The sequence below is a fragment of the Ruditapes philippinarum genome, unplaced genomic scaffold, assembly GCF_026571515.1.
Source record: "Ruditapes philippinarum isolate M1 unplaced genomic scaffold, ASM2657151v2 ctg2042_1_1_1_1, whole genome shotgun sequence".
NCBI lineage: Eukaryota > Metazoa > Mollusca > Bivalvia > Venerida > Veneridae > Ruditapes > Ruditapes philippinarum.
The window spans coordinates 83,498-106,580 of NW_026861470.1; the positions used below are offsets into that span (position 1 = coordinate 83,498).

Below are 23,083 nucleotides of genomic sequence, written 5' to 3' on the forward strand. Positions count from 1 at the left end.
TTGTTATCAAACTTGGCGTATAGCAAGCTTATATGAAGACCTGGGTTGGTATTGCATTTGGGCCCCCTGGGGTCAAGGTCAAGGTCACCATTACTAAAAATAGAAAAAATGGTTTTTGGACAATAACTTGACTTAGGAATGAGATACTGTTATCAAACTTGGTGTATAGCAAGCTTATATGAAGACCTTGGTTGGTATTGCATTTGGACCCCCTGGGGTCAAGGTCAAGGTCACCGTTACTTCAAGGTCAAGGTCACCGTTACTAAAAATAGAAAAAATGGTTTTTGGACAATAACTTGACTTAGGAATGAGATACTGTAATCAAACTTGGTGTATAGCAAGCTAATATGAAGACCTGGGTTGGTATTGCATTTGGACCCCCTGGGGTCAAGGTCAAGGTCACCGTTAAAGAAAATAGAAAAATGGTTTCCGGACAATTACTAGAGTTAGGAATGAGATATTGTTATCAAACTTGGTGTATAGCAGGCTTATATGAAGACCTTGGTTGGTATTGCATTTGGGCCCCCTTGGGTCAAGGTCACCGTTTAGAAAAATAGAAAAATGGTTTTCGGACAATAATTAGAGTTAGGAATGAGATATTGTTATCAAACTTGGTGTATAGGAAGCTTATATGAAGACCTGGGTTGGTATTGCATTTGGGCCCCCTAGGGTCAAGGTCAAGGTCACCGTTTAGAAAAATAGAAAAATGGTTTTCGGACAATAATTAGAGTTAGGAATGAGATATTGTTATCAAACTTGGTGTATAGGAAGCTTATATGAAGACCTGGGTTGGTATTGCATTTGGACCCCCTAGGGTCAAGGTCACCGTTACAGTGTTACTAAAAATAGAAAAATGGTTTCCTGACAATAACTAGAGTTAGGAATGAGATTGTAATCAAACGTGGTGTATAGCAAGCTTATTTCGAGACCCCAGTTGCGATTACAATTAATTGAAATATTTCTTTGTACACAGTTGATAGTTTGTGTTCAAATTTTTCTTCAGACTACTTTTTTTTCAAAAAGTTGCTGGTGGGGGTATTAATCACCTTCAGTGATAGGTCTAGTTATTTCAGTAGCAGATGATGTTCAAAGGTTTTTCTATTAGTCCCATGAATGGGGGATTCTATGAACGATTAATAGGAATTGTAAAATGTTCTTTACGGAAAGCAATATAAAGAAGATTATTTACAGGTGACCAACTTCAAATGGTGATCAAGGAATCTGAAGCGGTAATTAACAGCATACCTCTGGTGTATGTAATCGATGATATCAACTCTAGTTTGGTGGTCATGCCTAGCAGTTTTCTGGGTTTAAACCCACACATTGGTTTACCAGAAGCAGAAGACACTGATGACCCAGAAAACAACCCTAAAGAAAATCCAGCTAATAAACTCTTTCAAATATGGAAAAGGGGTCAATGAATTCTGAAAATATGAAAAAAAGAATACCTGTTGAGTTTAAAAGAAAGATATCAAAACAAACTGAGATCAAAAAGAGTAGAATCAACATTTGAATCAAAAGCTGGGGATGTTGTTTTGATGAAAGACGATTTTGCCAAGGGGAAGTTGGAGGTTAGGAAAGATTGTTAATCTTGAAACAAGTCGTGATAGTTGAATTCGCTCTGCAAAACTTCTAGCATCTTCAGGACGAATACTTGGACGGCCTTTGTGCCTTCTATACCAATTAGAAGTTTCAGATAGGGATGATCGCGATTATTCCCTTTTGTTATTATTTGAATAGAGATAAGGATTATAAATGTACTGATAAATAGTTATTGGGTTTTCATTTCATATCGGAACATGTTTAAAGGATTTGTATTTATAATCAATGACGTTTGTTATTATCTAGATAGTGCTAGAAATGATTGATGTATTGATTCTACTGTATTTTAGAATGTACTAGTAACTTCCATCTAGAATAATATATGATGGTATATTGCTAATATTTTGTCACTGTGATCATTGTTAAATACATTGATAAAAGTATAACGTGAAAAGGACCATAGTCCAGTGTGATGATTTAGAACCAGGATTTACAAAATACATAATTATTGCTCAACCACAGCAGAAACTAAAGGAAACATATAAATGATCATCTATAGGTAATGATGACCTTCTATCTTCTACCGGTAATAGGGAAATACTTAGTACACTACACCAATATAATGTATCTAAAGAAAGAAAAGTTGCTGATACAGCAAAAAATGAATATGGCAATATGCTGATTGATTTTTGAAGTAATGATTTGTTTATTGTAAATAGTAGAGTTGGTATAGATTTTGAAAATGTCAATACAACATGTAAAGGCAGAAGCACACTATATTTCTTTATTTGTACTCCATGTATTTTTGAAATAATCAAGAATTTTCAAATCGATGACTTCTCAAGCATGATTTCAGATGTGCATAATCCACTTAATTATTCTAACAATTTTAACTGATAATAAAATTAATATTAAAAATGCAATGAATAATTCTAAGGGAGCATTAATATCCAAACTGTGGAACAATGATAGCAACCCACATTTTAGTACAAAAATTGAACTCTCGCAAGATGCTGTTGTGGATATACTTAATAGGTTGAATGATACAAATGAAATGAGACAGGATGGTATTGGTAATATTGTTGATCATATAAATGGATTTTTTAATGAAACATGTAAAAAAGCATTCGACATTTAAAGAATAAAGAAGAAAACCAGAAAATTGACAAATAAATTCGAACCCAGGTTCAATAATGAATGCAATAGAAGTAGAAATCTGTATCACATTGCACGAAAAACTTAAAATAATAATAATAAATCAGAAAAAAAAAATATTCTAAAAGATGCAATCAAGCAATATCAAAATAAAATTAATATTTGTATTTAATTATTTATTCCAGTCTCATCTATATACAATATAATATAAAATACATGTATATAGCCATTCTATAAGAATTATAAGAGACCAAACATCTAAAACACTATAGCACACATAATAAAAATCAATATCAAGATAAAACCATTGTTAGACGGCTGTTAAAATATAAAACTCATTTTTGTTTAAATGATTGCCTAAAGGTAAGTTAGTAATTTTGAAAGCGACACTTAATAACATGCTAATCAAAGTTAAAACGTCAAACATTGGAAAAATTTCATCTGTACATTTTAAAATGTATGTCATGATAATAAAATTGTTGAAATTACTAAAAATTATTACAAATATTAAGGTGTATTTTTCACACCAATGTTAGTATGGTCTAAATCACAAGAGATGCTTGCACTACAAGGTATTAAAGCTTCTGCTTGTATATTTAATTTTCAAAAAAAAATTGGTCACATTGATCCATTTGATATGTTCAAAATTTTTGATTCAATGGTAAAACCTATTTTGTGCTATGCGTCAGAAGTTTGGGGTTATAATTATGTTGAATCTTTACAAGTTAAATTCTGTAAACAATATTGTTACTTGTCACAAAATACATCAAGCTATTTTGCTCTTGGTGAATGTGGCAGATTACCTCTCTGTACTATCTATATGACAAATTGTGTTAAATACTGGTTAAAATTGACACGAATTGGAGATCATAGGTACTCAAAACATTGTTATTTGATGTTAAAACGACTTCACAAATCTGGACGGAAAACATGGCCTGGTAACATTAAACATACGTTTTTTCAATTTGGTTTTGGATAAGTATGGATCTCTTATAATGTCGGTGATGACTCAAATTTCATTAATATGTTTTTATTCACAAAACTGGCATAATGTTGTTGATTCTTCTCCAAAAGCATTACATTACAAGTAATTTAAGACTTAACTTAATGTTAAACGATATTTAAGTTAAGATTTAGCATATAATTTATTCTCTCATATCATCAACAATAACAAATGAAGTAATATCTATTGCTAAATATTTATATTATGCAATGAATGTAAGAAAGGAAGTGCTAAATACAGTATAATGTTCTTACAAATTCAATTCATTACATCAAGTTACAAATGTATTTACAATTTATCACTCTACTGTTTGTTTGTATTGTTGTACGTTGTTGTACTTTGTATTTTGGGCCTGAGGCCTATACTACTAGAAATAAACTAAAACTGAATTACAGTTTAAAGTTTTTACTATATAAAGTATAATTTCTAATTTTTAATATATCACAGCAGGATTTTGCGAGGATTCTAACCATGTCTGTTTAAATATTCTTAACTGTGAAATGTTTTAACTTTAATACAGAAATGTACATGAATTATGGAACGTAAAATTTAGTGAATTGAATTGAATATTTGACCTGAATATATATTGTTGTTAGTAATTGAAAACAAAAGCCTTCTCAATTGTTTTCTTATCATTCTTTATTTGGCATAACACACCCTTTCTATCATCTATTGTGCGTAACATCTTTTTATAGGCATGTTTAAACAGTGGAAATTCCATTATGAGGTATTTCTTGTCAGATTGACCCTGTCGTGATAAACACGTGACTTTATTGATTTTAAACAGGCGTTTGATACTGTGTGGAGAGAGGGTCTGTGGACAAGACTGCTTAGATATAATATTAATGGAAACTGTTTCAATTTTATAAAAAATATGTATCACAATATAAAATCAGGAATTAAGACAAATGAAGGTTTATTAAACTTTTTTCCATGTATGTCAGGTTATAGGCAAGGCGGAAACTTATCTCCTCTTTTGTTTTCAATATACTTGAATGATTTGGAAAACATTTTAAGATTCGGAAATGTAAATGGCGTAACCTGACTGTTAGAACCAATGAAATTGGAATGTTTTTAAACTTTTTTATAACATAATATGTAGATGATACCATATTACTTAGTGAAAGTAGTGATGACCTACAAAACACATTAAATCTCTTTGAGCAATATTGTTATAATAGGAAATTAACAGCAAACACCAGTAAAACAAAGGTATTTGTATTTTGATCAAGAAGTAACATTTATCAAAACAAGTTTAAATTCAAATAAGCAAACCTTGAAACCACAGATTTAGGTGTTTATCTATCAAGAACAAAAAGTTCCATTAAAGCCAAAAAGCATATAGTAGAACAAGCTAAAAAAGCAATGTTTTCTCTCTTAAGGAAAATATGAGCTCTGAACTTGTCATTTGATTTACAGGTAGATATATTTAATAAAACTATTAAACCAAAACAATTCTATGGCTGTGAGGTGTGGGGCTTTGGAAACAATGAAATAATTGAAAGAACACACCTTTAATTTATGATCTTAAATATCTACTCCATTTCATATAATATACGGCGAATTAGGAATTAAACCGATACAAACAGATATTGATACTTGAATTATGTCTTTCTGGAGTAACGTTTCTGATCCAAATAGCAATTAATTGTCAAATAGTTTATATCTCATAATCAATAGAATTCAGAATCAAGGGACCAGAGCTGCATCAGTACTAAGGGTGTAGTACTTAAGTACCAGTACCAGTACTTGCCAAGTTATGCAGTACAATTACCAGTACCAGTACTAGAATTTATCTCGGTACTGCAGTACCAGTACTTTTTTGGGAAAAGTAATTAAGTATCAGTACCATTACTTTTATTATATTCATCAAGGTTTGAAAAAATACACAGTGTCAAACAAAAACAACATATGTATAGTTTCATTTTTTTAAAAAAGCCAACATCATTTAGCAAAAAAAAAATAACTTTAAAGTTAACATTACATTTTTATAACTTTTATGATTTAACATACTTTTTAAAAACAATATTTACAACATATCATATTCATGTCTTACTTATTGTTAAGCATCCATTCAACTGTAATACAATGTAATTAACTTTCATTTAAAACAGAACAGTCTTTTGCTGCCTTTCACACCTTCACACCTCTGTTCAATTTAAAGAAAAACTCAGGATAAAAATAGTTGCTTATTTCTATTAAACATATTACAACAGACAATATCAAGTCTTAATTTCTATTTCTGATATAATTATGTTAAACAAATTGTTATGTCTGACATTATTCATTCATATAAATTATGGATTTACCTCATTATTTTGTACATAATATATATTATTTACTTACTTTATATTAATAATAGGTTCAAACTCCCCAATAACATTCAAGTTATTCTAGTAACTGTCAACAAACCGAAAAGTCATACCTAACTCTGAATTTATCACTGTGGTCTAAGATTAATTTTTGAATTCAGTGCAATACGTGTATGATAATTTGAAAATGAGATTGAATACATAATCATGGTAGGTACAAAAACAGCTGAAGTAAGAGATATGAATGACTTCTCAAGAATAGTGCATGACTTTGCATGTGTTAGTATGTTTGAGCCCTTTTGACTGTATTTGAGTGTGTTTATTTGTTTGTTATGTGTGTGCACAAGTGTCTGTATATTTGCATGATGATGATTTGGTTATTTGCTTGTTGTTTCTTTATAAAGGTTGCGAATAGAGTTGTATAGTAGGTGCTCAAGTATGCAGCTATTAGCCTAATAATACTTTGTGCAATAGATCATTGCAAATTTGTATGTACATAGTGATGTCTGTTACAAGGTATGTTTGTATATTTTTTTCTTTATTGTTTTTTTCCTTGATTCCTTAAGGCCCTTTGTTTATTTCAGTCATGATACTGATAGTATTTATAATAGCTATAAATAGCTAAGATAACAGTGCATATTCATATGATAAAGTTGTGCATATTCATGATATATTTCATGAACTCAGAAGTTGTTCCCCCTTGTGATATTTGCGGACGGCGAGAATAACCAAGAACTTTTTGTTTAAACGGTAAATTCTTTTTCATCTTCTCCTGATCAAGTTTTTGTAAATGTTTTGATTGGCATGCAAGGTAAGTATACCAATATTAATTGCAAAATTGATACAGGTTCACGAATAAATTGCCCGCTAAATCACATATTTAGGAAACTGAAAAAAAAAATCACATATTTAGGAAACTGAAAATAAAACACCATTTGGAAGCTTTCAAAGCAAGATTAATTTCGTACACAAGTGACCGATTACCAGTGCTTGGGAAAATATGGTTACACTGTAAATACAATAACAAATCAGTGTGTTCCGAATTTTATGTAGTTGAGAGTTCTGCTACCTCACTGTAAAGCCTCAAAACATCTGTAGAAGATTTACGCATTCTGTCAATTAGATTGAATCTATTGACGCATCTGACCTTAGTAAGGACACTGTAGTTAGAGAGTACAAAGAATTGTTTCATGGGATATGGTTATTTTCTGAAATTTGAAATGTTCATTGCATTTGAAGGAAAATGCTGTTCCTGTTGTTTGTCCACCTAGAAAAGTACCTTTTGGACTCGGAGATAAGCTTAAAAAAAGAGCTTGACACAATGGAGTCAAAACAAATTATTTGTAAGGTAACAGAAGCTACAAACTGGATAAGTTCACAATTACGTCCGGTAAGCTGAGGATCTGTCTTGACACCAAAGCATTGAATTTAAATATACAAAGGCTGTATTATACGTTACGTTCCATTGATGACATTACGTCAAAATTGAATGGCGCTAAAAACTTCACGACATTTCACACAGAATTTGGACAGTACAAATATTTAAGACTTCCTATGGGCATAAGAAGTTCTCAAGACATTTTCCAACGAAAAAATGACGAGACATTTAAACAATGGACGACTTATTAGTGTTTGGAAGCACACGTTCATAATATGACAAAAACGTGATCAGTGCTGATGGACTGAAATCTGGTCCTGAGAAAATAAGCAATTATCAAAATGAGAAATCCGGCAACTCGTGCTGAGCTTGAAACCCTGCTGGGTATGATTACATACTTGACAAAATTCTCACAAAATTTCTCGGAGATAACTAGCCCGATGCGAGAGTTATTACGCAATGACATAGGGTTCAGATGGGATTCAGTCCAATCTGAAGCTTTTAAAAAGGTTAAACAGGTGATTACACAAGCACCTGTACTCAGTTACTATGATTCATCGAAGCCTGTTAGATTACAATTGGATGCTTCGTCCAAAGGCCTTACTGTTTGTTGCTTACAAAATTATAAACAAATTGCATACGCTTCAAAATCACTGACATTTACCGAGACAGGATACGCACAAATAGAAAAAGAGAAGCTGGTTATGTTATTTGGATGCACTAGATTTAAGCGTAATATTTACGTACGGGGCACGGTTGCCGAATCTGACTGTAAACCGATAGTATTTGTGGTGGTGTTGGTAGTTTTCACTCCGGATCACGACAGTAAGCTACATTGAATTCACCAGAGCACCGATAGTATCTATTATGAGGAAACTACTTTATAGTGACCCGTCTAGGGTACAACGGATGTAAATACAATTTCAAGATTTTGACATCGCTGTAATTCACTGTTTAGAGGTAAAGATATTCCGCTTGGAGATGCTCTCAGCCGGAATTACGTAACTGACACTTTTCCTAATCTGATTGACGGATTAGAAACACATGATCACACTGTACTGACATCACTACCGATAAGTGATTTAAAATTGTAGGAAATTCAAACAGCAACGCAAAATGATGCTTAGTTACAAACGCTTATTAGTGCCATTTCTAACGGATGGCCTTACGGCAGACGAGATTACCTTGCGACTGTATTAGAATACTGGAATCATAGGGACGAATTGGCTTTTGAAGACAATATTGTATTCAAGGGTCAAACAATAGTAATACCAATATCTTTCAGACAGGACATGACTAACGCAGTACATGTGGGTCATTTTTGTGTAAAAAACGACAAGACGGGCTAGGGATATAATGTTTTGGCCATCAATGTCAAAACAAATTACAGATCATGTTCTTAATTGCCAGATTTGTTGTAAATATGGAGTCTCAAATAAAAAGGAACCATTACATCCTCATGACATACCCCAAATACCATGGCAATATTTATCATGTGATTTATTTACGTGGAATGGTTCTTGTTGACGCTTACAGACAATATTTCGAGTTCGACTAGCACTTCAAGTTCTTGTATCATAAGAAAACTTAAGGTACATCTCAGCAGATTTGATATCTGTGAGAAGTTAAAAACTGACAATGGGACATGCTTTACTAGTAAAAAATTTCAGAACTTTCTAAAACAATGGAACATTAAACATAAAACTTCAAGTCCCACGCATGCAAGTTCAAATGGGCTTAGCAAAAATATATGTTTAAATTGCAAAACGCATTCTTTAGAAAGATAAAGATGACAATAAAGATCCTAATTTGCCCCTTTTAGAATATAGGAATACACCACCTAAATGTGAATGGTCACCCGCTCAACTTTTGATGGGCAGACGACTCAAGTCGCTTCTCCCAACAACCTACAAGAAGCTTCTGCCACAAACAGTAAATCATTGTAAAGCAAAAATAATATGGAAAAATTACAAATTGATTAGCAAGAAGCATTACGATAAAAATGCGTACAAAATGAAACCTCTAAAAATCTGAAAATCTGTCAGAATTCGAAAGATAAGTACTATGTACCAGCCAATGTTATAACCCAGTATAATGAACACTTATTTCACGTGCAGACCCCTGACGGTGCTGTTTATCGTAGACATTGCTGTTTCCTAACCAAAGCACCTGAACTATCTGACCTGTCAAAGCACACACAACAACCATCTAAAGTAGATGAACCACAAGAGTCTATTTTAAGTGAACAAACAAGTCAAATTCCCCTACAGAGTCCCTATCTCCTGCAAAAGTGTCAGGTAAATCGAAACCATTCACAATCACTAGGTCAGGTAAGAGAGGTGAAACCGAATAAGCTTTACTGTGGAAAAGATTGGACAAAGTTTTAACATTTGTTGTAATAGCCATGAGTGAAACTGTAAATCAGTGACATTTAGAAAGCATTAAAATTTCTGCTTGTTAATTTTAATAAGACATGTATAATATAATTAATTATATTTGATATACATTTTTGTACTTGAAAGAATACATTTTACAGATAAATATGAAATTTACTAAATGTGCTATGTTTTTAAACAAGTATTTTTTTTAAACATATGTATACATATGTTTAATCTTAATACTATCTTATTCTGTATTGCGCATGTCCATTATCTTCCCGTCACTTATATACTTGGAACATTCAGTGGTCATTAAACGATAGAACTAGAAACACGTGTGTGTGTTATACATTACAAGTGCACGCTCTGTGTACATATTAATAAATAGACCCAGAATACAACTATCATGTAATTTAACTTTTCATAAATCCTAGGTGATTCACACCTGAAATAAACATGATGTGTCAATCAGTACGAAAGCTCATGTATTTGAGGCGGTGATAAGTATAAACCAATCAGATAGAGTACTGAAACGAAATCCCCTTAATCACATGATCTATTTTAGGATAGGTCATCTGTCAATCAAATGCCCTTTTGAAAAGCTATTGAGTGCAGCAATAATTATCAATGATTTCCCACGGTTTACGCAATAAAATTACTTTTTTCTATCAAACGGCACTAAACATTTATAAATATTAAGAGGATATTTTTTCGTTTGAGTGAAATATGGTATATATTTTCACGAAACATGATAAAATGCCACATATTTTCACGAGCCGGGACGGCGAGTGAAAATATGACGCATTTTATCATGTTGAGTGAAAATATATACCATATTTCACGAAAAACGAAAAAATAACCTTTTTATTTAATTTCATTATCAAAGAAAAATGGTTATGAACCCCCTTGCCTGCTACGCAACTGCAATTATACAGCGCGCAGTAATATAAGTATCGTCTTGTTTTCCACGCGATATTTAGCGCTAGATTGTGACGTCACGTAAACAACTTTTTAAACGTCTATACAGCGTTAATGACTGAATTAAAGATATTGGTGTTCGGATTTATTTTCTTAGTTAGACCATTTTCTATCATTCTATATAGTTTTCAAAACAAAATTCAACAAAAAAGTTGTTTGTATTTATCAGATTTTTCAAACAAAATGGCGAAAGAAGTCCTTTAAAATAAATACGAGTTTTGACTCCGCCCACTTTCATATTTATATTTCATATTTATTTTTAAAAAATATGAAATATATTTGACTGATATAGCACCATATTTCATTGGTAAAATTAAATAAACGTATATATTTTTTATATATTTTTTACGAAATGTAGAACGAAATATAAAATAGTAGTTTTTATATATGATATATCAGCTTACAAACATAAACTATATTGTTGTCCTCTTTGTTATATACCTATTTTTTGTTCTGTGAAAGCATCACAGTGACCTGTTTCTTTTATATGTTTATACGAACTGATTTTATTGTAAATAAAATTGAAATCGAAATTAAGCCATGCGAAGGTCTCAATTAAAATAAAAGACTAATCCAGGAAGTGACTCCGCTGAAGTTTTTTGACATGCCGGGAAAAGAAATATTCATTCGAGATAAAATGTTCCATTTGACGTCTAGAACAATAACTTCTGTACAAAAATTCAGATCATTCGCTCACCTCCTTTTTCCAGAATGTCTTTTTTTTAAAAGTGAAAAAATGACCAAAACTTGAAAAGCGTTGCAATACTTTTCACTTAAATCGGACTAGGAGTTTGACAAAAAGTATAATTTTCAATTTATTTCTTTTATTACCTTTTTGCATTTTTTTCTGTTTTAAGTGCTAGTTGATCTATGTAAGAAATTTAAATTTTATTCTACAGATTTTTGGACCTCAGCGGATTTCTAAATCTAAACCCTATGCACTGTTTCTTTTGGTTTTGGGTTTATAACTATCTTTATGATATTCATTTAAGACTTCTAACTTGAAAATTATCCAGTGAAAAATACAATGCAAAAAATTTTTACCATTTATGCATTTATCAGTTACAACATCGGAATGTTTTGCGCATGCTTCATCCACATCCTTTTCATCACCTTGTCGTATCGTCTTTACAGGAACATCGACGTGATCTGATCCTCTTTGTTCAACTTGGTTTTTTGTTGAAGCCATGATGTGAAAATATCTATCTGTATATCAACAAATTCAATCAGGTATAATAAAAATACGTGTTGCTTACATGAATTATCTCGACAGATCAGTCTATAGGAATAGTGCATTCATTATATCTCATCTATAAATAAATTATGTACACATAAAATACATATTTAAATGCATTACATCATATTGTACCTGCATCTAGTGACCACTTAATCATTAACAGTTTTATTTTAAAACAATATTAAATTTATGCTCAACTTAAGAATATACATGTAGCTCCAAAAATATATAAACAATGACATATAAATATAATATATTATTTAATTTTACCCATGAAATATGGTGCTATATCAGTCAAATATATTTTATATTTTTTAAAAGTAAATATGAAATATGAATATGAAAGTGGGCGGAGTTAATACTCATATTTATTTTAAGTGACTTCTTTCGCCATTTTGTTTGAAAATCTGATAAATACCAAACAACTTGTTTTAAATCTGATAAATACACAACAAATTTTGTTTTGAAAACTATCTAGAATGATAGAAAATGGTCTAACTAAGAAAATACATTCGAACACAAATGTCTATAATTCAGTAATTAACGTTGTACTGACGTTTAAATAGTTGTTTACGTGACGTCACAATGTAGCGCCAAAGACTGCGTTCAAAACAAGACGCATTTATAAATAATATATTACTGCGCGCTGTACAAATGGCAGTTGCGTAGCAAGCAAGGGAGCTCGTAACCATTTTTCTTTAATCATGAAATTAAATAAAAAGGTTATTTTTTCGTTTCGTCCCGGCTCGTGAAATATGTGGCATTTTATCATTATGAGTGAAAATATATTACATATTTCACTAAAACGAAAAAATACCCTCTTATTTTTTAATTTTACCTAGGACATATGGTGCTATATAAGTCAAATATATTTCTTTTTTTTTTAAAACAAATACGAAATATGAATATGAAAGTAGGCGGAGTCAAAACTCATATTTATTTTAAGAGAATTCTTGCACCATTTTGTCTGAAAGATCTGATAGATAAAAAACCACTTTTGTTGAATTTTGTTTTGAAAACTATTTAAAATGATTGAACATGGTCTAACTAAGATAATAAATCCGAACACGAATATCAATTAAGTCACTTACGCTTTACAGACGTTTAAAGAGTTGTTTACGTGACGTCAAAATGAAGTGTCAAACAGCGCGTGCAATACAGGCAAAACAAGACGCATCTATAAATAATCAATATATTACTGTATGGAATGATATTGAGGTAAAAATTACACAAGGCCTGCTTACTGTTACAATTTACTCATTGACACTGCTATTGTGCTTATTGATACTCTCATTATGCATGCTTGCACTTTCATCACGCTTGCTGGAAATTTCAACTTGTTTGGTGTTTAGTCCCTGATGCCTTTTTCATATTTTCATTTGAGTGAATGACAGTGCAATCTAGTGTAAAGGTTTATTTCATCATGCTGTGCCAGTGGTTATCTTGGTTAATTTGTAATTCATCCAAGAACAAAATACACGAAGTGATCAACCAGTATGGAAAATGTTATCAGGCACTAGGCAAAATATAACGCATAATGTCATTTCAAAATTATAAGTCACATTTTGATAACAGGGGCGCTATGTTCTAGTCGTATTTTTCCGTAATTTGAATATTTTTTTGCCGGAAAGATTATCGTGGATATCCGAGTATGTATAGAGAGATCTATCAATAGTTACTTCCCCTTTTTTCAATTTGCCATTTGCCTTAACTTTATTACAAATAGACTGTCGGTCACTTCTTTTACCCGTAGCATTGTCTATATATTCTGTATGCATGCCATAACGTCCAAATATAGGTCATAACAATTCACATTGACTCATTGTTCAAAATGTTGACTGTAAGTTTTATGCCAACTGGAACTGTGACCAGTAATGATGATGGTACATCTAATTTAAGTGATTTGATTTAGGGCCAGATTAAATTTTAGCTCGCCTTCTTCATCTCATTTGCTTAAATTAAATTGTTTTTCTTAGAAGTGGAGTTCTTGCGGTTTGAAATTCCTGAAATTCCACAAATCAAATTAAGGGGGGGGGGGGGGGATCCCGGGAGCCGGGATCGTATTAGATATAGAGGGAAAACTAATAAACTATATTTGTGTATTGATCATTGTCGTAATGAAAGGCGATTTTAAAAATGTTAAATTTTATTTTTTTATTGTATGTAATGAACGGTAAATTAATTTAAGTATAGGTTAGTGTTTAATAATACGTATTAACAAAAATAATTGGTCAAGCCTGCCGCAGGCAGGCGACCAATTATTTTTGTTAATGCGTATTATTAAATATTAACCTATTTAACATTTGATCAACATTATTTTTTTCAACCAAAAACAAGGCATTTCTCTAAATCACCGATAGCTCCGCCCTTTCCCTCTACAAGATGTCTACACCAGGGCTGGGAATCAAAACTGCGTCGTATCCTACAAAATGTAAACAAACACCGCCATCTTGGAACGAAAAATGTATGTTTTTGTTTATAACTTTTTTGTTGAAAATGACTGAAAACCAGATATATGCACTATTTTCTGCTTCGTTCGGTATATGTTGCTTGCACAACTATTTTGTAAAACAAAATTTTTAGCGAACTTGCAACTCGAAGCGGAGCAGAATTTTTATGAAATTGTGTGGATACGACGCAGTTCATATTGCTTTATCTATCGTTTTTTCCTTCAAATCAATTATATACTCGTTTTTAGAATTCACCATAAACTTCAAAACATAATTTTGCATCATTTGCTAAACTTTCATAAAAAGAGATGTTTATTTTCCAAGAAAATAATGATTTTTACGAAATGATACGACGCAGTTGAAAATAAAATATGATACGACGCAGTTGTATTTTCATTGCAGGCTGCATATTAGTTAAGCTATTTAAATTATGTGCTAGGTATGCTAATAAAGTCCAACAACATTTCTTGTTTACAACTTAAGTCAAAAGTAGAGGTCACTCATTGGTTCCATAAAAATGGAAATGTAATACAATTCTTTTAAGGCTGCATCTTTCGGTCGCATTTTAGTACCTATCATAAGCATTTACAAATTCCGAAAAGCTGTATCAAATGCAATATACATTGAAACAAGTGATCGCATACCCATATGACAACGCGTTCCAGTGTTGCCTTAGCATGTTTCTAAAATTGTTCCCGTGAGTTCGAAATAGGAGTGATTACTATTTTTGATACAAAATTCAATTATTCCGGTGTAACCTCTCCTGGACCCTGTATTAATCAGGAATGACCTTTTTTTTAAAAAAAAAGAGAAAGAATTACAAATTTTAAATTTGGAAGAGAGCTATGCGCAATTGCATGCCTACCTTTATTACTTGTAATTAGCAATAATTTCCGTCAATTCCGTTATTACTTATGTCTTTTACGTGCCGATTTTATTGTATTCATTTTCTTAATAATCGGTGAGAACAGATGAGCTTTATTATTTGAAAATGACCATTAAATTTTTTTAATTATTTAATAAGTGATTAAGCTACAATATATTTTTGCAAGTAGGTTATGCGTTCCGTATTATTTTATGTTCAGCGCCGCGGAACTTTACCGCTGATTTTGTCGTATTGCATTTCTTTATCGCCGACGAGGAAAGGTCTACGGAATGTGTTTTCTATATTTGCACTTAAGTATCATTCTTCTCCATTAAAAAACTTTAAATTTTCAAAATCGAGTTACATATGATACAACTACAAATTATTTTGTAAAGAAGGTGTCCGTTTTGAAAAGGTATTTTACGCTGTGCACCGATAAATTTGATACAGGTATAGGCAGACATGATCTTTCAACAGTATTGAAGAAGTTTTCACAATTTTTGAACAGAAAATTTAGGTCAGATTATCGCATCGAATTTTCAACAGACTAGAGACATGGCATCTTAACATACCTTCATACTAAAGTGTGATTTTTATTTGATAATGAATTGCCTGAAACTTAAACAAAAGTTTTCAGAAAATGACTTCACAGAGGATTACCCTCTGTTTACATTAAAAATTTCTCTGCAAGTCATACCGAAATAAGAAATTTAAATGTTATTCTTTTTAAAATTAACTCAAATATTTATAATCTTAAAACTTCACGCCAGAAGTTAATAAAAAGCTACTTATTTGTACAGCTGACGTTAACAAATTTTGTTGAAAAAAAAACAAAACAAATCAGACAGGTGTGTCCGACCGAGGCCGAGCTGTCGAAAACCACCAGAGACTTTTTATTCTTTCGTGTGCAAAACCTATCAAGATAGTTTAAAAATGTCGATGGTTCTCTGCAGGTGCAACATTTTGCCTGAAATAATGCACAAAGGCGCACCTGAGGTCCTCGCCCCTAGTAAAGCTAATGTGTAGAGTGAAAGTTGGAAAACAAACCACAAAAAGCAGTCATTACCCAGAACATGCAGTACCACAGTTAATTTAGAGCGTAGCTTGCCAAAATGAATTCAAGTTAATGGATTTCTACGAATGGATTTTTGCGAAAAAATAGGGATAATATTGAACATACAGGAAAACATAAGAAATTATTTCAGATAAATTATTATGATCAATTAGGTAACACATGATTAACTGAAAGTAGCTTCCGCAATGTAAACTTTCAAATTAAATGTTATATTGGACATGACACAATGTATTCTAAATAATCAAAAGCAACAGAACATTGCTATACACCGCAAATGATCTGGTTTTTTATCTAGCGCAAGTGATTATTCCATAAAATAGAAAATATATTGCCAAAATTATCCCTGTTGAAAAGACTGCCAAAAAATACAACTGCGTCGTATCATATTTTATTTTCAACTGCGTCGTATCATTTCGTAAAATTCATTATTGTCATAGAGAATGAACATCTCTTTTTTATGAAATGTTAGTAAATGATGCAAAATTATATTTCGAAGCTTATGGTGAACTCTGAAATAAATATATAATTGATTTGAAGGAAAAAACGATAGATAAAACAATTTATATGAACTGCGTCGTATCAACACATTTTCATAAAAATTCTGCCCCGCTTCGAGTTGCAAGTTCGCTATAACTTTTGTTTTACAACATAGTTGTGCAACCAACATATACCGAACGAAGCGGAAAATAGTGTAGCGTGTTAATACATATATCTGGTTTTCAGTCATTTTCAACAAAAAAAAGTTATAAACAAAAACATACGTTTTTCGTTCCAAGATGGCGGCGTTTGTTTACATTTTGTAGGATACGACGCAGTTTTGATTCCCAGCCCTGTACACCTTGTCAAGTTTCTCACATTTCACATTTAGATAAGCTAAATAAATGGCCCTTTCAACATATAATCAGACACGTTTTTTACTGAAATGTCACAGAGTTTATACCTTTATCTACAGTAATTAGGTAAAAATAATTGAGTTAATGAAATGTGTACATCCTTTTAAAATAAATGGAAAATGTGAGAATATACATTTGAGATTAAAAATAATAATTGATACAAATTCGTTATTGGCTTCAAGTTATTCACTTACATTTTAAATCCCTATTGATTTGCTCTTTTTGAAAAACTGATGTTTTTTTTCTGTGTGTCAATTTTGGTTTACGGGTGGAGGGTGTCCATTTACAATAAGTTTTCCAGCCAAAAAATGTAATCATTGTATCCTTAATATCAAGGATTGTTAATGCAGTTCATTCCTATCAAGTGAAAGAAAATCCTTTTTTGGTTACTTCTTCTAGAAAATATAAAGTTAAAACAGTCAGCAATTTATAACAGACATTTTCCTAGAGTTAAAATGGTATAAAAAAAATTACTTTGTAATCATTCGTCTCTGGTGCCCCAAATGTATTACCTATGTAATAAATCAATTGATTGTATCCTCACATTTAGAAAGCCTATTTTTTACGTTGGCATTGTTTTGCTAACCTTTATATTTTACAATTCAGAGTGCAAACCATACCTCTAACTCCTCCCATATATAATGCATTCATCATTGAAATTTGTTAGACTGGTTAGACGACAGATTAAGTAAATTTAATTTAGTTAGAACACATTAACCAAAGTTAGACTTAACAGAAATTTGAAAAATACTACAATGTGATTGGACAAAAAATAATGTTGATAATTAACTTAGGATATAAATATATTTAGAGTTTTTTATTAACAAACTTAAAATGCGGAAATCACAATACTAATAATTATGCCTAATTAATTGGAAAAAATTAAAGACTATATTCTTGAATTGGTCAAATCCCGGAATGCAGTCAACTTTCATTTAAAACACAACAGTCTTTTGTTCCCTTTCACACCTTCACACCTATGTTCAATTTATACCAAAGTAACTAACAACTTTTTATGGTGCTAACAATATCACTTAAAATGGGGTTATTTGGAATAGAAGCAATTAATTAGTTTTTATCTTGCTCTTTTCTGCTAGTAAATACAAAGTAATAAAAGATTGTTATAAGTATATTTTAAGGTAAAGAGTTATTGAGTCTGTTTATCTCAATTTAATTGTACTTCAAGTATTTGGTGCTTCTTAATATGATGAATACAATGTTAACATTTGAAGGAATATTGCAACAAATTATCTATAGATAAATAATACATGGGATTTACAGCTCCACTTTTTGAGAAATATTTATAACATTTTTATCAAAACCTAAAGTACTGCATGGTAATGCAGAAGCAGTACCACTTTTTAAGACAGTAATGCAGTACCAGTACCAGTAGTAGCAACATTTTGTAAGAGTAATTCAGTATCAGTACCAGTACTTGCAATATCACTGCAGTACGTACTGCAGTACTAGTACCAGTAATGCAGCTCTGATTCTTGAACTGGCCAATTCCCGGGCTCTTTATATTTTTTAATACGATCCCGGCTTTTCTGAAAACTATATTCTTGAACTGGTCAATTCCCGGAATCCCTATATGTTTTAATACGATCCCGGCTTTTCTGAAAACTATATTCTTGAACTGGTCAATTTCCGGGATCCCTATATGTTTTAATACGATCCCGGCTTTTCTGAAAACTATATTCTTGAACTGGTCAATTCCCGGGATCCCTATATGTTTTAATACGATCCCGGCTTTTCTGAAAACTACATTCTTGAACTTGTCAATTCCCGGAATCCCTATATGTTTTAATACGATCCCGGCTTATCTGGCTGAATTGATTGGCAACTTGTGTTTACTTTTTCTTATTGCATATTAGCACTCTTGATGCCCAATATACAACGACTTCCATTCCGTACCGGCTAGTGAAAATATATGTCATTTTATTATGTTTCGTGAAAATATATTCCATATTTCACTCAAACGAAAAAATATCCTCTTAACATACCAATTGTGGATCAGACTCTGTAACTATACCTCTGTCACTCACACTGTGATATTAGGTCTGTACTGCAATAACTGTAAATTACAAACATCAGTGCATAACAAATAGAAACAGTGATTTCTTTGAATAACTATAAGATAAGAACATATGCTTCCATCTTGAATTCTAACACTCAAGAATATAACTAATTTATCAAAATAGTTTTTATCAAATCCACAACTGTAACTAATCAATATAAGTCTTCATTTAGTTGACATTAGATACAGTGACATTATGCTCATATTTTCATAGTCAAGTTGAGCTGAATTGACTTTATATTTCAAAAGAAGGACTGTCAAAATGGTGTTTCACCAACAGTTGATATTGGAAAATGTTTATGATAAAAATATAAATCTGCCAACAATTTAAAAAGACTGCCCCACTCTTTTTATTAACTTAGCGTTATACGTAAATTCTGACAGACATTTACAGAAATTTCATTCGGATCTGTGTGTTATTAATTGTTTATGCGAACTTAATTATTAAATTAAAAGGGATTATGGCAAAATGAAAACATATTTTGATCTACACCTGTTCACTCACTATATACCCTTAAATGGGCACAATGTCACTTTAGGAACAAATGAATAAAACATACAAAAACCAATTCCTCAATCCAAATTCTTAGTAATAATCATATTCTTTATAATAAGTAAAAGCAGCACATCTACATGTCACAAAGTCCAACAACTTCTATTACACAAAAAATGACCCCAGGTGACCCTAACTTTGGGAAGGGGGCATAATCACACAAAGTCAAGATTAAAATCAAACAAGGTCGACAGAGCTGTCTTTCTTGGAAAATAACATTAAACTTGGTTACACATCCATTATTGTTCTTTGGACATACAGGTATATTAATAACCTTAGCATATTTTTAGCATTGACAAAGCATGACAATTTTTATTTAGTTCCAGATATCGTATAAACGACGAGTCTATTTAAATAATGATTTTCGTTAAGTCATTTGATCTTTACATTTAATGTGTACGTGAGGTTTTTTGCCTGTTTATTTATTAACGATATTTCTTTTTTGAACAAATGATAAATGAAAAGGATAGATAAATTAGAGGAACACTGTGTAATTCCATCCATATAGTGGTAATAAATGGTAATAACTTATTAAGCTAACGAAAACCTTCATCTGAGCTGCTAAAGTATGTCAACAGGCAATAACAGCGTAAATCATCAAAAGGCGATTTAGTAAAAGTTGGTTAATGCTTTAATAAAAAACATACTAGTAGCATAACATGTAAAAGTTAAGCGTCGTTAAAATTTGTTTTGCTTATTCTATTGTCTGGTTGATTGGATGATTAAATTCGTCTGCATATCTTTATTTTCAATATAATTTGAAGGATTGAAAAAAAATAGTTTGATGATTTGTTATACCTATATTATGTGACAACCCTTTATAAATAGATATACTTGAAAATAGAACTCACCACTTTTAAGCAAATTACAATTTGACATTGTCTTTATAATTGCAATATAATTGTAATCTCGCGATTTCAAAGTATTCATGCAGTACTCTTTTACTATTGCAATTTTATCTAGTATGACATGTTTTTATCATACAGTATTGAATTGTATTGTACAGCCAAAACAATGGTTTAACAGATTGAAATGATAGAAATTGAAATATTTCAAAGTATCCAAACAATAGGTACGAGTTATTGTATTGTTATATTGAGCTGCCTGTCATAAGTATATTTCCTTCAGTTTTCTGACATCAATATATTTTCTATTGAGTTGTCTGTCATTAATATATTTTATATCAGGATGTATGTCATAAGTATCTTTTATATTAGGATGTCTGTCATAAGTATTTTTATATTGGGATGTCCGTCATAAGTATAATTTTTGTAACGGCCGGCGGGTGTCAGATGAAAACACAAACGCAACTAATATAAACGATTTGATAAAAAGTTCTCAGTTTATTCAACATATATCTTGCATTAATACTTTATTTATACAGTAATAACGTTAAGCTCTCGTCTCGTATAAAGCAGAATGTTTATCAACAATAGTTTTATGGTAAAGTTTATCATTTGTGGACACAGCTCAGGAAAACAACGTATAAGAAATGTATACAAGGGACTTACTAGATTTTACATTTGTATTTGCCACTCTCTAAAGTTATTTACATGTCTGAAAGCAGACGCAGAATCTGACATCATCTTGATCCAACCAATATATAGGCTTCTGAGATGTGATCACGTGATTAAATTGACCGATGTCTGAATGCCCGGTGAGGAAGGAGTGTTCCTTGTGACCAATCCGATTTGTACCGGTTGCCGTTCTCCAATAACACCGTTCCCTTCAACGGACGTTCAGTCAAACTTTTTAACAAATCATGTTTAACATTAACAATATGATCAGTGCTTATACATCTAGTGTGATAGGTTATTTCACAACAAATGTTTTGATAAATAATACTTCCAAAAAACTATTATAAAGTACTTCTATCACAATCGTGAACAAACTATTCGAAGTGTAGCGGTTTGCAGGCGCTGAGATTGAAGGTAGAAATTCTCACTGTGTTTGAATGAAACAGTGTTAAAATCACAATTGTATATGCTATGTACTTAAATCTTATGCTAGCTAGATAAGTTTGAAAACATATTGGTTCTTAGATAGGCCCCTAAAACCCTATCTTAGTAAATATCACAGATTCGTAATTATTTCTGTGACAGTTAACAACAATAACAACCAAAATGGCTGCCTCCGTGAAATTTAGAGTATTTGTTGAACAAAATCATAAAATAAGAAGATAAGAAATGTTTAATGTTGAATAATAGGACATTTTATGTAGATACATATCCAAAATTACTTACTGAATTGATAATATAAGTTTTAACAACAAACTTAACAAGTCAATGAGACAAAAACATTCATGTATTTTGATTGTTTTACAATATTTTACATTGGGATGTCTTTTAATAAGTATATTATCTTACATTGGGATGTATGTCATAAGTATATTTTACATTGGTATGTCTGTCATAAGTGTATTTTATATTGTGATGTCTTTCACAAGTATATCTTACATTTGGATGTCTGTCATAAGTATATCTTACATTGGAATGTCTGTCATATGTATATCTTACATTGGGATGTCTGTCATAAGTATTTCCTACTATAAGTATATTTTATATTGGGATGTCTGTCATAAGTATATTTTATATTGGGATGTCTGTCATAAGTATATTTTATATTGGGATGTCTGTCATAAGTATATCTTACATTGGGATGTCTGTCATAAGTATATCTCATATTGGGATGTCTGTCATGAGTTTATCTGATATTGGGATATCTGTCATAAGTATATTTTATATTGGGTTGTATATCATAAGTATATCTTATATTGGGATGTCTGTCATAAGTGTATCTTACATTGGGATGTCTGTCATAAGTATATTTTATATTGGGTTGTCTGTCATAAGTATATTTTATATTGGGATGTCTGTCATAAGTATATTTTATATTGGGATGTCTGTCATAAGTATATCTTACATTGGGATGTCTGTCATAAGTATATCTTATATTGGGATGTCTGTCATAAGTATATTTTACATTGGGATGTCTGTCATAAGTATATTTTATATTGGGATGTCTGTCATAAGTGTATCTTACATTGGGATGTCTGTCATAAGTATATTTTATATTGGGATGTCTGTCATAAGTATATCTTACATTTGGATGTGTGTCATAAAAATATCTTATATTGGGATGTCTGTCATAAGTATATTTTACATTGGGATGTCTGTCATAAGTATAT

At 31.3% G+C, this 23,083-nt stretch overlaps 1 protein-coding gene across 1 annotated transcript in view; it reads right to left on the reverse strand.

Moving 5' to 3' along the window:
* Window positions 1–19,341, reverse strand: part of LOC132715722 (uncharacterized) — a 41,339-nt gene extending 21,998 nt beyond the window's left edge. The window contains exons 1-2 of the mRNA XM_060698783.1: window positions 19,270–19,341; window positions 11,791–11,952 (exon numbers count right to left, since the gene is read on the reverse strand). Coding sequence (XP_060554766.1) covers window positions 11,791–11,935 — 145 coding nt within the window. The 5' untranslated portion in view covers window positions 11,936–11,952; window positions 19,270–19,341. The remainder of the gene's footprint in view (window positions 1–11,790; window positions 11,953–19,269) is intronic.
* Between the last annotated feature and the right edge of the window lie 3,742 nt (window positions 19,342–23,083).